Source organism: Cygnus atratus, chromosome 15, assembly GCF_013377495.2.
Source record: "Cygnus atratus isolate AKBS03 ecotype Queensland, Australia chromosome 15, CAtr_DNAZoo_HiC_assembly, whole genome shotgun sequence".
Taxonomy (NCBI): domain Eukaryota; kingdom Metazoa; phylum Chordata; class Aves; order Anseriformes; family Anatidae; genus Cygnus; species Cygnus atratus.
Window position 1 is genome coordinate 13,194,739 of NC_066376.1, and position 13,871 is coordinate 13,208,609.

At 50.4% G+C, this 13,871-nt stretch overlaps 1 protein-coding gene across 1 annotated transcript in view; it reads right to left on the reverse strand.

Moving 5' to 3' along the window:
• The window catches only part of RAB40C (RAB40C, member RAS oncogene family), a 33,413-nt gene that overhangs the window by 5,423 nt on the left and 14,119 nt on the right, over positions 1 to 13,871 (reverse strand). Inside the window, exons 3-4 of the mRNA XM_035548924.2 lie at positions 11,079 to 11,139; positions 8,905 to 8,965 (exon numbers count right to left, since the gene is read on the reverse strand). Of these exons, the coding sequence (XP_035404817.1) occupies positions 8,905 to 8,965; positions 11,079 to 11,139 (122 nt within the window). The remainder of the gene's footprint in view (positions 1 to 8,904; positions 8,966 to 11,078; positions 11,140 to 13,871) is intronic.

The window sequence follows — 13,871 nt, forward strand, 5'->3', positions numbered from 1 at the left end:
TCACATTATTTGTGCATTTGCTAGGCCTAAAATTCACGTAACAGGTCTGTACTAACTTAGATCTGCTAGGGAAGGTTTTACTCCCGTTTCCAACAAGAAAGCAGCTCTGGAAGAGACACCAGTTCGGTTTGGCCCGAACAGACCCCAAACCACTTCAAAGTAGCAGGCTCTGCAGAGGAGGAGGAGGAACTGCCCCAGTGACTTTGTATCCAGAGGAGAAAGGCTGTGCTTTGCACACCCTCCTCCTGCCACAAAACTGATGCACATTCACGGAGGCAGAAGCAGTTTTTTTCTCTTCCCCTTATGCAGAACACCTGCACTGAACGGCAGCAGCTCACCCATCATCAAAACCTTTTCCTTTTCCATCCAGAACCCGTCTCATTCAGTCCTCCTGTTGCTGGCAAGGTAGCAGCGGAGTGACTGCAGCGGTCGAGAGCTCTGGAGGACAGAGATCTCCAGCCTGGCACCCACACCGGACCCACCAAGGGCGGCCCGTGCTGCTAACGTCACTGCTCACAGAGCTCCCAGACGAGCGACGCTGGCAAACCCCCGAGGTCCTGCTGCAGGACGCGCAGCTCAAGGCGACAGCCCCAGCGTGAGCTGCAAAACCCAGAAGGGCCGAGGAGGTGCCGGAGGGAGGAGGCAGGGGTAAGCCGCATGCAGCCCAGCCCAAGAAATGTGCCCAGTGCCCAGGAGCAGCTGGGGACACGGGGAGCTGCACCCCTGGGGGGGCTCAGCCAGGGCAGCGCCGCTGCCTTGGTGCTGGTACGTGACCAGGAAGGTGCTGGGCAAGTCACCTGCCAGTCACCCTCTGCTGGGAGCTGGGAACTCCAGCAACTCCGCGGGCTGTGGCACAGCATTTTCAGCATCTTCCCACCCCTTGAAGAAGAAAAAAAAAAAAAAAAAAAGGGGGGGGGGGGTTGCCTCCTTCATCCCCATGCCCAAACCCACCTTCCCTAACGCCACCCACGACTCGCTCCCTGGCCACCTGCAGGGCTGGCAGCCGGGACAGGCACGGCCCGAGGAGGAGAAGTTTGTCCCTGCAGCCACCACTGCGAGCCCCGGAGCAGAGCTGGCTGCCCAGCCACCGCCACCTCCTCCTCCCTCGAGTCGAAGCACTTCTGGGGACAGAGGCAGTGATGCTCAGCCCTGGGGCACGCAGGTTATCACACCAGGAGCTGCCTCTCAGCATCGGCCCAACACGCAGCGTTTAGAGAATCATTTCAAGCAAGCAGCGAGTGCTGCAATCGTTTTTCTGGCTTCTTGTCACCCTGTAATCAAGGGCATTTCAAGCGACAAGAGGCTCTTTGAGGTTACTTTGGAATTGGAACCGAAGATACCCTGAAGTGGGGACTACGGGAGGCAGGGAGGGCAGGCCTGGGGAAGCCTGCACCGAAGCCATGCACAAACACAGGAGGGGAGCAGAAGCATCTTCCATTCCCTCCAAGGAAGGTCTAGAGCTCATTCCTCGAGCCTATGATCTTTTTCAATCATCATTTCTAGAACAGTGAAGTTTTACACTCAAAAAGAATGAGGCTTTCCCCCCCCGCCCCTTCTTCTGAGGCTTTTTCCCTCCCTTCTTCTGAAGGAGGGAAGGGGTTTCTCCTAAGTCTAGATGGGAGGAAAAAAAAAAAGAGGCTAGGAAGAAACCGTTTTCACACGAATAAAAAAAGTTCACAGAAACCCAAGCTAGTGCTTTTCAAGAACCCAGTCAAGAACTACCTACTATCAGGATATATTATGTTAAAGTGCATTTTGGAAAAAAAAAAAAAAAAAAGCAAGACTCGGCTTTCTTTTAATTATTGTTACATCTGTTCTGACTTCTAGCTTCCAAGGCTGTGCACGTGAATGAATGATAACCAGGAAATAACAAAGGAAGAAGTTTGATGACCCCCTTCCAAGACAAACTGCCAGAGAGTTGAAGTCTACTTATTTTATTTCTGGATTGACGGCTTCCTTTAGCCAAGGGAAACAGACCAAGACCTAGTTTGTGAGGACTGCTTCTGCCAGAAACTCGCTCTAGGAGAACAGCGCTTTTAAGCTTGCTGGCAGCTGCAGCCTAGATCTGCTTTAGAGGGGAATAAGGATTCACCACCAGCCAAAACACAACCCCCAGTCCTCGGGAGCAGGGGGGAAGGTCACGACCGTGCTCTCTAACTGCGGGGAGAGACACCGTCTGCCAGCTCACCCCCAAAGTCATAACACAGCTCCATGCGTGACATTTGGAGTTCAGACTGTCAAGTAAAGCTTGCCAAAGCCATAAGACACCAAGGCCGCGTTGCCTAACGCCTTGATCCTGTCCCCATCCTGCCCAGCACGGGCGTTAAGACCGGCTCTGCTTTCAGCCAGCACGAACCGCAGGAAGCAGCCCCAGAAGCGCCCAGCCCGCGGTGCAGCTGCGCTTCCCCAGGTGGCACAGGCGTGCTCCAGACACCACGTTTCCAGGGCACACATCCCCAGCGCACGCTGCCATCGCCGTTCTCTGCCCTGCAGAGAACAGTACGCAGACAGGGAGCTGGCTCCATCTCTGCAGACGGCTCCGAGTGAGATCTGTCAGGTTTTCTTTTATTTTTTTTTAGTTTTTAAATATAAAGATTAAGTGTGCAGAATTTTAATCAACTCAACTAGAAAGATGAATAGATCCCCATTTGCAGCCTAAATCACTCTCTAAGTGCCTAGATGGCTGTCAGCACTCGAATATCTCCATCCCTCTCTATATTTGGTTTCACAAGATATCCACCTCAGTGTCTTGCAGTAACGCTTTGTGAAGGTATTCTGGAGCCCTCACCGACCCTCACACAGCCTTTCCCCCCGCCTGTCTATAGGTTTTGGTGTTGGGTGGAAGAGTGGACTGACCTGTCTCAGGTCTTTTCAGAGTTAATTTTCAAAGTTCATTTCCACTCTGCTTTTGTTCCACGCTGCTGGGAGTGGTGCAAGCCTAAGCACTCCAGTGACAGATTTCCACATGAGCGCACCGTGCCATGAACAGAGAACACACAGAGATCATCTGCTATCGTATCCAGCAGCACACGTGGACACCTACTTTGCCAAAAGTCAAGCTTGTTTTCAGCAGGAGCTTGCACAAAGATCTGTCCCCATAACCAAAGGGGGAAATCAAATCCCGTCGCTGTCTCCTCGCTGCAGGTGCCTAAAGCAGGTTTACAAGCGATGAGCTTTGAAAGGTGGCAGAAGCAGCGTGCTCACCCACCAGAGCAAAGCAGGCTTCTCAGCTGCGAGCACGGGGCTCCAGCTGCTCACACAGGCACGCAAGAACACGGCCGGGAGAAGCGAGCGCTCGCACCAGCGCCACAAGCCTCAGCAGAGGACAGGGCAGCCAGGGAAGAGCCACTCGCTGGTGTCCTCCACAGACAGAGCAGAGCTGAAGCTGCCCGAACACCTCCCCCAGCTGGACTTCTCCAGCCCGTAGGACCAACCAGCCCCAAACAAGGATCCGGCAGCGACGGCAGGCAGAACGCTCTGTCCTGCCTTCTCCGTCAGGGCTGGGCTCAGCCGCAGCTTTCCAGCTGGCACCTCAGGCCTTGGCTCGCAGGACAGCTACGCCCTGCCGCCAGAGCATTTCCCAACAGCGTTAACACATCGTGGGGGTTATTTACCCCTGAGCTTTCAGTAAACGTTTCGCCGGGCAGGGCCAGCTCCGCCAGCAGCTGGACAGCCCTCAGAGTGACCCGAGGCAGGTAGAGTATTTGCAGCAACCAAGAAAGCTGCAAAGCACAGCGGCGCCTGCATCTCAGAGCCTGCTGAGTTGCCAAAAGCAGCCGACACTGCCCTGCATACTAAAATGCCCCGAACAGGATAAACAGCAACTACTCAAATCAGCTGCCTAAGCAGAACTCGACAGTATTCATTATTCTGTTAGGGCTGCAGCTTTGCTGTAAGATGGGAGCATTTCTGAACGTTGATTATGACTCTCTGTAGACAGTCAAACTATTCCTGAAGGACTTCATCTAGCACACTGTCTGGGACGTGTTGGCAAGCCACGTTTCCACAAGTAGTTTAAGTCACTGGCACACGAGGACATCGGAAATGACACTGGATCTGCATCTTCCTTGCTAGATCAGGAAGTGCCACCAGGATTCTTCCTGCCTTCAGCGATGACTGCTGGAATAGCTCGTGTTTGCTCACAGCAGCCATCGGAGCAGCTGCTGCACGCAGCAGTTGAGACCCGCGTGCCTGCTCTGCCGGAGGTGCGCCTGATGCCTTATTACCAAAAAGAAACAGCCAAAGAGCAGAAGTCCAAGAGCGAAACCAAAAGATTTCTGAAGCACCTTCAAGCATCACCAAATACCCTTCCCCATACACTACATTATACAGCAATATAAAAATTCTTCTTAAAGCTCCTGACGTTTCAGGTAATTCACTCCTCTTGCAAAGACCAAGGACAAGTGCCACCTCCCAGCTAACCCTCCTGTGGGGCTAGAAGTTGGATGACGCAGCTCTTGCCTCCCAGCGAAAGGGGATGACGGCTCTGCAGCTGCGAGAGCACCCAGCACGTGTCACAGCTCTGTCACAGCCGGCAGCAGAGCTGAGCGCTCCAGCTCAGCAGTTCACAGGAGCAGATACTCGCTGCTTGTCACCCATCTTCATTAGATCAGAGCCACAAAACCAAAGCGAGAGCTGAGTTAGTTAACTCCTTGCACCACAGTCTCTTCTTTAGGCCAAAGAACTGGCTAGCGTGGAAAGGTACCACCGCACCTCAGCACTACCTCACCTTCAAATTGGGTAGCGCAGGAGATGAGACGCTAGCACAGTTCTGAAACCTGGAACACTCCAGAGCCCCAGAGCGTATTCTGTAGGCAGTGACACCACACCACCTCTACCTTGCCCCAGGAGTCAGCACAATGTGGTCTGGGTAATGCTGCCCCCACCCCAGCAGGCTCCTCTCATGCCCCAGAGCAAGACCCTGGAGCGGCACGGTCCGGACCTGCTGGCACAACAAGCCCTAACAGGGAAGGGATGATGAAAGCAACTGTGTTAAGAGAAGGGAAACTCAGACCCCAGGGAAGCAAGAAGAGAAGAGGAGGGAGGTCCCAGGTACAGTATGCCGCAAGCCTTTGCCTTGAGCCAAATAGCTCATTGCATCCCCGACGAGATCAGATCTGCCAGACAGGGCAGGGAGGGAAAGCAAGACAGATCCGTGACCCCAGCTGCAAATCCAGAGGTAAATGGGACTTGTCTGCCTCAGCTCAAAGAGGGGCTGGTCCTCATTTAAAGCCAGCTCATCTGGGACAGCAAAACTACTTTGAGATGTTTTCAAAAGGAAGATGTTCCTGCCCAGCATGAAAACAACACAGCTTTGTATCCACGAGTCTAAACAGCAGTGTGGAAACTAAGCCACGGACAGCCGGTGAAGGCACCCAGGTGCTTGGGAAGAGCCCTTCCACTTGGGAGGGACCCGCCTGCGGCCCAGGCTGTGCTGCACCAGAAAGGGGGACTCACAAGAAGGTCCGGTTCCTGTCTGCGGACTGATTTTCCCCTTGGCAATCAATCTCTGCAGGGTTTAACTTCAGAAGATTCAGTTCTTATCACTCCACTCAGGAAACCGTGAGGTGGGGATGGGAGCCAGGTGTGCTTCCCCTGCTTGAAGGCACCTTTCCTTCCAAGCAGCTGTTTTGCCTATTTTCTTAAGCACTCGCCATTCAGATGCACTTACCCTCTTCGCAGTCAGCCCTGGTAAAAGCCAGGCCAGCCTCCTGCTCGCCCAGCAGCCTCTCAAAGACCTCTGGAAACCCAGCTCTGAGCCACTCTTAAAGCTCCCCTTGTGTTCCTTACAGGAAGCTCAGCTCTGAGCCTCCATCCTCTACTCAAAAAAAAAAAAAAAAAAACCAAACCTTTTGCTGGGCTTCAGCATAAAGGTGCTCACTGCCAGTTTATACCAAGCTGTTCTTGAACAAATATCACACTGCTCTTTAAACAGAGCTTTTCCCCTCTGGCACCTCTCTTCTCTGCTGTATTTATTCTTCCTGAGCTTTTGGTAAGTTAAAAAAAAAAAAAAAGCTGTTTCTCTTGCTTCCAGCTGGACTTGCATCAGGCTTTCTACAGCAGAAGTCTTGAAGTCTGACAATACCAAGATGGAAGAGAAGAAAGACTGAAGCAAAACAGTCCAACACACAGCATCAAGTGGACCTCCAAGAAAGCAAGCACAGGAGCACTTCAGTTTTTCCCCTTGCCTGAGACCACACAGGCTTAAGCTGCCTTTACACTGTCAATAAAATGGTATTGCCAATCTTCTAAGCAGCAGCTTTTACTCAGAGCAAGGAGAGCACTGCCCAGCCGTGCCGAGGTTAGCTTCTGCACACTGAAAACAACTACAACTATTCAGGTCCGCTCCTGCAAAGACATTTGTTGTTCACATTTAACATCACTCCTGCTTTGGTTAACCATTAGGAGTTTAAATTAAGATACTTTCCTTTCATTGAAAGATGTGGAGAGCCATTTGAGAGACAGTATCTGTATACCTGCTAACGCAGGAATGTTGCTGGATTGCCGCATGGACGCCAATCACCTGATGCCAAATCCAAGTTTTACTTCAAGCCACCTGGAGAAGACTGCACCGGACTCCGGGTACCAGCCTTCAAAAGGCACCCACTGATCAGTGCTCCCAGGCCAGAACATTTTTCAGAGGGCAGTGGAGATTTTTCACTTGGGAAGTTCCCTTCCTTCCCTGGGCAGGCTTGCTGCTTGGGCTGTTTTGTTGTTCTGAAGGGTAGAGGCTGACTGTTGTGGCACATCAGGACCGAGGCATCACAACAGCTCTTTGGAACAGGGATTTGTGGCACAAGCAGAATAGAGACCTTGACGTATAAGCTACACTTTGCTGCCCAGGTAAGGTGCATACCCCAGCATTCAGCAATAGAGTATTCACATTAAAAGGGCCTCTGCCAAGCCGGCTGATTATGCTTGTTGTGAATGTCTCAAACCAACACCTTGACAAAGGCAGGCAGATAAGACGGATGAGGCAAGCTTTCCAGACTTTAAAGTGGGAGTTCCTAAAGCAATACTGATGAATAAAACAGAAGGGCAAGATGTTACCTCCAAAGCAAAGAAGATCAAGAGCCTCACTGTGAGGACAGAAGATAAAAGCAACCCATTTCAAACTTAAGGTCGGCCACGTATACAACACCTTATCCCATCCAGCATCAAATGTAATACCTACAGAAAACAGGCTGCGGGAACTTGACGGATGCACTCTAGGTGCCTTACAGCTCCACTTCAGCTTCTAGACAGACGTGTACTTCATCTATCCAAGTATTCTCGTCACTACTTTCACCTCTCCCATCTGCCCCAGATCACCGTATGGCAGCTGTGTTCTGGTGTGCAAGGTGCAGGCTCTGCTGGGCGAAGCCCTATGGAGGCACAGCGTTTGCCCGGAGGAGTTCAGGCTGCACAAAGGGGAGAAAGTCTGCTGTGCAGCAGCTTGGGAGAGCAGGTCGTGCTGCAGACGGGTAAAAGCTCTCAGATGAGATTTCTGGACACATTAGGTGGAAGCCTACCCTCTCTCCGGTTTCTATGGCCAGGTTGATTTGGCCATCTGACACAGCAAGGATTCCAAGAACAAGTGACAGATCTGGCACGTGGGCCATCAGAAAACCACGCTGACCCATTTTGTTCGCTTGTAACAGGGGAGGGAAAGGACACCGCCTCAAGCACAGGTTATATTAGGACTGAAGTGCTAGAGTATTCTGAAACAGAGTATGGACAGAGGGAAATTTAAACTCACACACTGGACCAAGCGTGCAAGGGATCCTGCTCTCTCCCACTGCCCGTGGCAGACTCCAGCACTCCCCACCCCGCACTGGGAAGTTGGCCTCCTCTTCAAAGCAGCTGCCTCAAAGCCATGAAAGCACCAGAGGCGTGCACAGACAAGACTAACCGAGACACCGGGGGAGATATCAACAGCGCATCCCAGGCTAAGTGCTTTCATGTCTAAAGCACAAGTGAATATGCAGAACTTCTTAGGGAAAGAGAGCATGACGGATTTTGCCAGTTCACAAAGCAAGTCCCCAGCTACAAGAAGTGAAAAGCCAAGAGCAACAGTAGCAGAGATTGAATAGAAATGGCAAACTTCCCAGTGGCTCGGAAGCTGATGGGATACTGGCTCGGTCAATAAGTTGATATACAGTTTCGGACTCAGTGAGTAGAAGGAAGAGAGTTTTCCCAACTTTTTAAATTGCTAAACACCGTCGTTCATTTAACTTACTGAGGCTCTGTCTAGAGGGACCCTGTCATGTTTCTCAGGGGATGACTGTTGATACAGCAAGAAAGCAGTATCAACTAACAGCAATTTTTCCAAAGGACCGGAAGATTTCTCTAATGTTCAGAGCCAGCGTAATTCTGGAGCAAGCCCTAAAGCAGCAGCTCAAAATTTAAACGCAGTTTCATGTTTTAAGGAGTCTACTTTAAAATCCAATTGAGCTGCTCTAGTTTCAAGTTTACGTGCAAGTAGGAGAAACCTTATTTTTGGAACTGACTTGGAGGCAACACAGACGAAGAACTCCTTTGGGAAAGCTGCTGTCATATTGAACCAAACCTAATAAGCCTTGGAAGTTAGCATCCACATTAAAGCTAAGGTAGATCTCAGATTAGAATTGCCACATCCTCTATAACCCCACCTTCTCAGCCCTTGCCTAGAAACCAACAGCCTGTAACAGACCTTTTCCATAGCTGTCTAGGAAAGCGTCACTCACTCCCATCTTTCCCATCGTTTCATAAAATGAGAAAACTAGACTTCAAGAATACATGTGGTACCTCTCCGTATTTATGGTTCTCATCTTTTTGATGCTTGATGCATTTCTGCTCAGAGCTCTTAAGGCTGTAAAAAAATTTAATGCCATTGTAAAGAAAAAGAAAGTGTGCTCCTGTCAAATAACTGAGAGCAGCACTTACCTGGGCTCCTCTAGAGTATGATCTGAAAATGGTACAAAATCTTCCTTGCCCTGATGTGTCCCTGCAACAAAGAAAACTAAAATTACACATACGAAATTTAGGAAGGAAAAAAAATAAATCAAAATACAAACTACAAATCTCTCATTGGACTAGAAATCAGGGTAGATCTCATCAGTTCTTAGAACAAGCATGGTACATGAACTGCTCTGCAAGGTATTTTCAGGAAGAATCTGAAGACGTTTGCTGGGTGTGTCACCATCTTTGGCTACAGTCAGACATGCAGAGCTTCCTCACTGTCACTGTGCTTGTGATGCAGAAGAACGTAAACCATTTTATTCTCTTGCACAAAGGATCTTCTCTCCGGTTCCCTACAGTCCACTGGAATTCAAAGTAAGAACGAGACTACAGATCTCTTCTATCACGGAGGAGCTGGCATATCATAAAACGAACACAACCACTGAAGATGGGAGAGATTGTCCTATGCTATTTAGTCTCATGGATTTTTTCCGATGCGTTTTAACCAAAATGAAAGGAAGAACACACCTGGATCTGACAAACCTAGACCAGCATACCCAACACACAGCTCAGAAACAAGACTAAGGAAAAAAAGTTTCTAACCTGCTGTCACAACAAGGGGCTGTTCGGACACTGACTGCAACTCCTGACAGTAAATACGACTACGTTACCAGCACCAGTCAGTGCCTGTGGGAACATCTGGAACAGTAAGCCAGAGCTCAGCGTGCTGAGCTGATTTAACCAGTGTACAGCATCAGGGTGGTCAGAGACATGGGACGGTGTCGGCCTTATTTGCTTCCTACTGGCCCAGTGAACACACGTTAACGACCGCTGAGGAAGTTAATGAATCCCTCATACCCAGATATGCACCAGATAAATGAAAAGGGCAGGGACCTCAAGTTTTAAGACAGTCATTCAAGGATCTTATTGGTCCTGTATATCAACCTAGCAGCCTGTGCTTTAATCTCCTTCCCCAACAATCAAATATTTGGTTGCATGAGGAAAGTAACGGTAAAAGATTGCATTAAGACATCATAAACCAACACTACCAGCTTTTCTTCAGGTAAGGTTCTGTGCTGGTTCTCCAACTCAAGGATTATACTATAAAATGAAGACTTCAGGAGGGAAGCAGTGGGTAACTATATACATGGAGCTGAAATGTTAAAATAGAAGTCTTACAAGAGAAACAAAAGAATACTAAAAGCACATATAAACATACGGGTAGAAAAGATAAATTAGCTGTTCGAAACGTTAAGACATTCAGCTCCTTGGAGATCAGGATTATAATTAAACCATGAAACTATACACTGTTAGAGTCAGTCATTGAGGCTGAGAGCATGGTGTTCCTCTTCCCTATTTAACGAGTCACACGGATTACTAGCATTCCAGTTATTTCACACATGCTTTGGTAGATGTTTAATTTAATGTTTTAGGGCCTGTGTCATTTCCTACTAGATCCAGGTGAAACGCAGAACAAGGGCAGCCTATCTGTCCTTCCTATCTCATCTACAGGATTCCTGAGGCAGCTTCCCGGCAGTTGAAACCTCAAAGCTTGGCCAGGACTCTAGGACTTCTTCCAGTGCTGACAGACAAGAGAAGGAAGGAACCACCACTCACGTGCAGTGTTCCCACATCTCCATCCCAGTGTCAGGTCACTCCAGCAAGCCTTGCTCTCCAGGGATTCACCGTACTCTGCAGCTGAGGGGTCTATTCATTGCTCTCGTTGTAAATTTCTACTCAAGTCACTGAGCAATACCCAGGCTTCCATAGGAACTGAGGGCTTCACCCCCTTTGTCTTCCCAATTCTCTCACATTGATTTCTCATCCTAGGATTTCAGGGAAGTCAAGTATTTATTTCCAAAATACCGTCACTCCCTTAGTGACTGAGATCTGTATGGGAATACAGTCAGGTATGACAGAGGAAGTCTCACATTGGACCACTCTGGCAAAAGACAGCAAGCTGCTTGTGCGGCTCAGGAATGGAGAGGGGTCTGATTTGCTAGAATAACTCTCTGGTACAAAGAGCTAGCAAGCCTCACCACTTGGCTGGGGATGCTCTGCGCTCTCCACACCTTGGTGCAGCATCCCACTCGCAGGACTAGCTGCCCCGCTCACCAGTAATGTGCTCACAGCCAGAGCAGCTCAAAATGAAAACTCACCAGAGTTCCAGCTTGACCCTTCTGCCGTCCAACAAGATGGTAGTGGTCTTGTAGTCAATTCCTAAAAGGAAAACAAAAAGTTGAGTAAACACTGAGCAGGTCTTCGGAGATGGACAAGAAACCTACTTTGCCCACCCACATCCATCGTTTCGTGTTTACGTAAAGTGATGTTTTCCTCCCTCTTGCTCTACTACATGGTTATAAAGGATTACACAGACTTGACAGAGCAGATCTCTGCTTCAAAGCAAAGCCTACTCTTGTGGAACTCTTTTCCCTCCTCCCTAAAAATACTGTTAACCCCTAGGTGGCTTTCTATTTCTCCATTAATGAGTAGAGCCTGTAAGGGCTCCAGCTGTAGGAGATCCAGTGGTCTGCAGCGTTATCCCAAGTGTTACAGGATTCTGGGGGGTGAGCCAGAGATGAACAATTTCAAAGCATGACCTGCAGACCCACCGCCTCCAAAAGAACATCACTACCTGAAATATTCAAAGTACATTTTGGGAGGCGGTGATGCTGAAAAGCCTGTCCAGAGAATACAGTTTCTTCTTTCCAACTATGAAGACAAAAAAAATTGAGAACTCCTACAAGGCATGCTCACCTGCTACACTTGCTAATAAAAATACACGAATTAAAACTTTTCACTTCATTAAAAAGTGAAAACTCAAACTTGGTGGCAGATGAAGTGACTCCAACATCGACGCATTTTGGAACAACGTTACTTTCTCTACCGTCACCTACACTCATCCTTCAGGTTACTGCAGCACGCAGCAGCTCGTACTGCAGAATAACGAGGGGCGCAGTCAATGCGAGTGCCAAGATCCAAAAAGCAGCAAGGGACGAGCCCAGGAGCCCCTCAGCTACAAGCTCCACCAAGTCAGGGGCAGGCTCCATCACTGCCATACCTTTTTTTTTTTCTTCTCTACAGAAAGAAAGAACTGAAGGGCTTTGTATCTGGGTCACAGGGGGCTGCGAACTGGGTCAGGAAGTGAAGGCGGACGCAGCTTCAGAGAAGGCTCCTTGTGCAGCTCAGGGGCATGCCAAGCAGGGCTCGGGCGAGGCAGAGAGCGCTGCCTGCTTACCAAATAGCACGGGCAGCTGCTCCTCATAGAGGCCCAGGACCAGAACAGAAGCCCCCCAGCACTGCCCCGCGCCGGGCTGTGCCAACACGCACCCCATTTGCACCAGAGGAGACTGTTAAAAGCGGAGCCTGTCGACGGGCTGCACCTCTGCCATGCGGAGAGGCAGATTACAACAGGGCAGCTCGGCCTGCAAGCGGCACGTCTGAACCGAGCTGAGCGTGCTGCTCCCCGCCGCTGAAACGCGGGGGCACGGCCAGGGGACAGCCGAGAGGACGTGCCCGGGGAAGCGGCTGTCCCACGGGCTCCAGCTGTGAAGTCTGGAGCGCACCAGTGCTGCGCGCCCACTGGAAAGCATGAACAAATTCACGGGCATCTTTAATAACGCCACGTACCTTCACTCAGACTACACCAGCTTCATTTTCTCCTCCAGCCACTAGATATCAAAGTCTGAACCTATATTAGAGACCCACTGGATTTCCCTTCTCCTGCACGAACGCTGCCCCGACAACCACACGGACAAGTCGGTCAATAAAGCAAATGGATTTGTTCCTGAGCCATCAGCAGGAGCTCCCGTTAGTGAAAAACGAATTAGATTTCAGTCTTCGCAGGGTGCTATAAAAAGCAATAAAGATATTTATCTTAAATTCCAACTATTTCCAGTGCTTTATCACAGAAAGGAGACAGTTTATATTTTATCTTCCTCCAGAGACGAGGGAATGATTTGTGTTTGTTGTCAGGCGGACATAACTCTCCCCATCCCCAGGGACAGCGAGCAGCCCCGCGGCGGCAGCAGGCCCGCTTGGCAGCCACGAGGGAGCATCCTGACATCTCCTCCCGATTCCCAAAGCAGGGCCGACCCCCCAGCCACCGTTCCCACCCAAAACTACACCGTGTACTTCAAATCAGAGTAACGCAGGCCTTCGGGAAGGACAACCACCAGTGGGAACGGTCACCAGGAAAGCATACAGCCTCCAGAAAGCACCAGCAAGAAACTTCCTGAACGCCTCCTTCAACTGCTCCTTGCTCTGACGGTGCTCAGGGAAAATACCTGGCAGTCCTTCGCCGCAGCGTCGGACAGCTCCTAAAAAAAATAGGCAAGATGGAGGGAGGACAGAGCCGAGGTGTGTTGTGTTTGCGCCGCGGATGTCTCCTCCCGTGAGACAGGCGGGACGGCAGCCCAGGCAACGTGTGGGCAGGGAATTGCACAAGCTCACCGGGTGCCTGCACTGGGGCAGCTTCCCCGGGCCGTGGGTAAGTGCTCGGAGTCGTCGGGACCAAGCACAACGGCAGCCACCGCGCTTGTGGACCTGCTGCCACCGGGGCAGCACGACGTGAACGTGCCCTGCTTCGGGCCAGCACGAGCCTTGCGCTCGCAGCAGAGCGGGCAAAGCACTAGAAATTAATGTCAGCTGCCAGAAAGGCAGGCGGGAGAGGTAGTTCTTCACGCTCCCGGACAGCCGCCTGGTCTCAGCGCAGAACTTCTCGCCCCCCGCACATCGAAGCGCTGGAGGTGAAGGGCAGCGGCCTTTGAGGACGCCACCACCCTTGCACGGCTGCGGTGAAATCAGCCCGAGGAATTAGTGTGCACTCGGGTGAAGAGCAGAGCTGGTTTGCCTTTTTATTCTAGGCTACATTCAGTATTCAAACATACTTGGTAAAGCAAGTTGGAAGAAAGCGATGCACTTTTTACCTTGCATATTTTCAGCAAAAACCT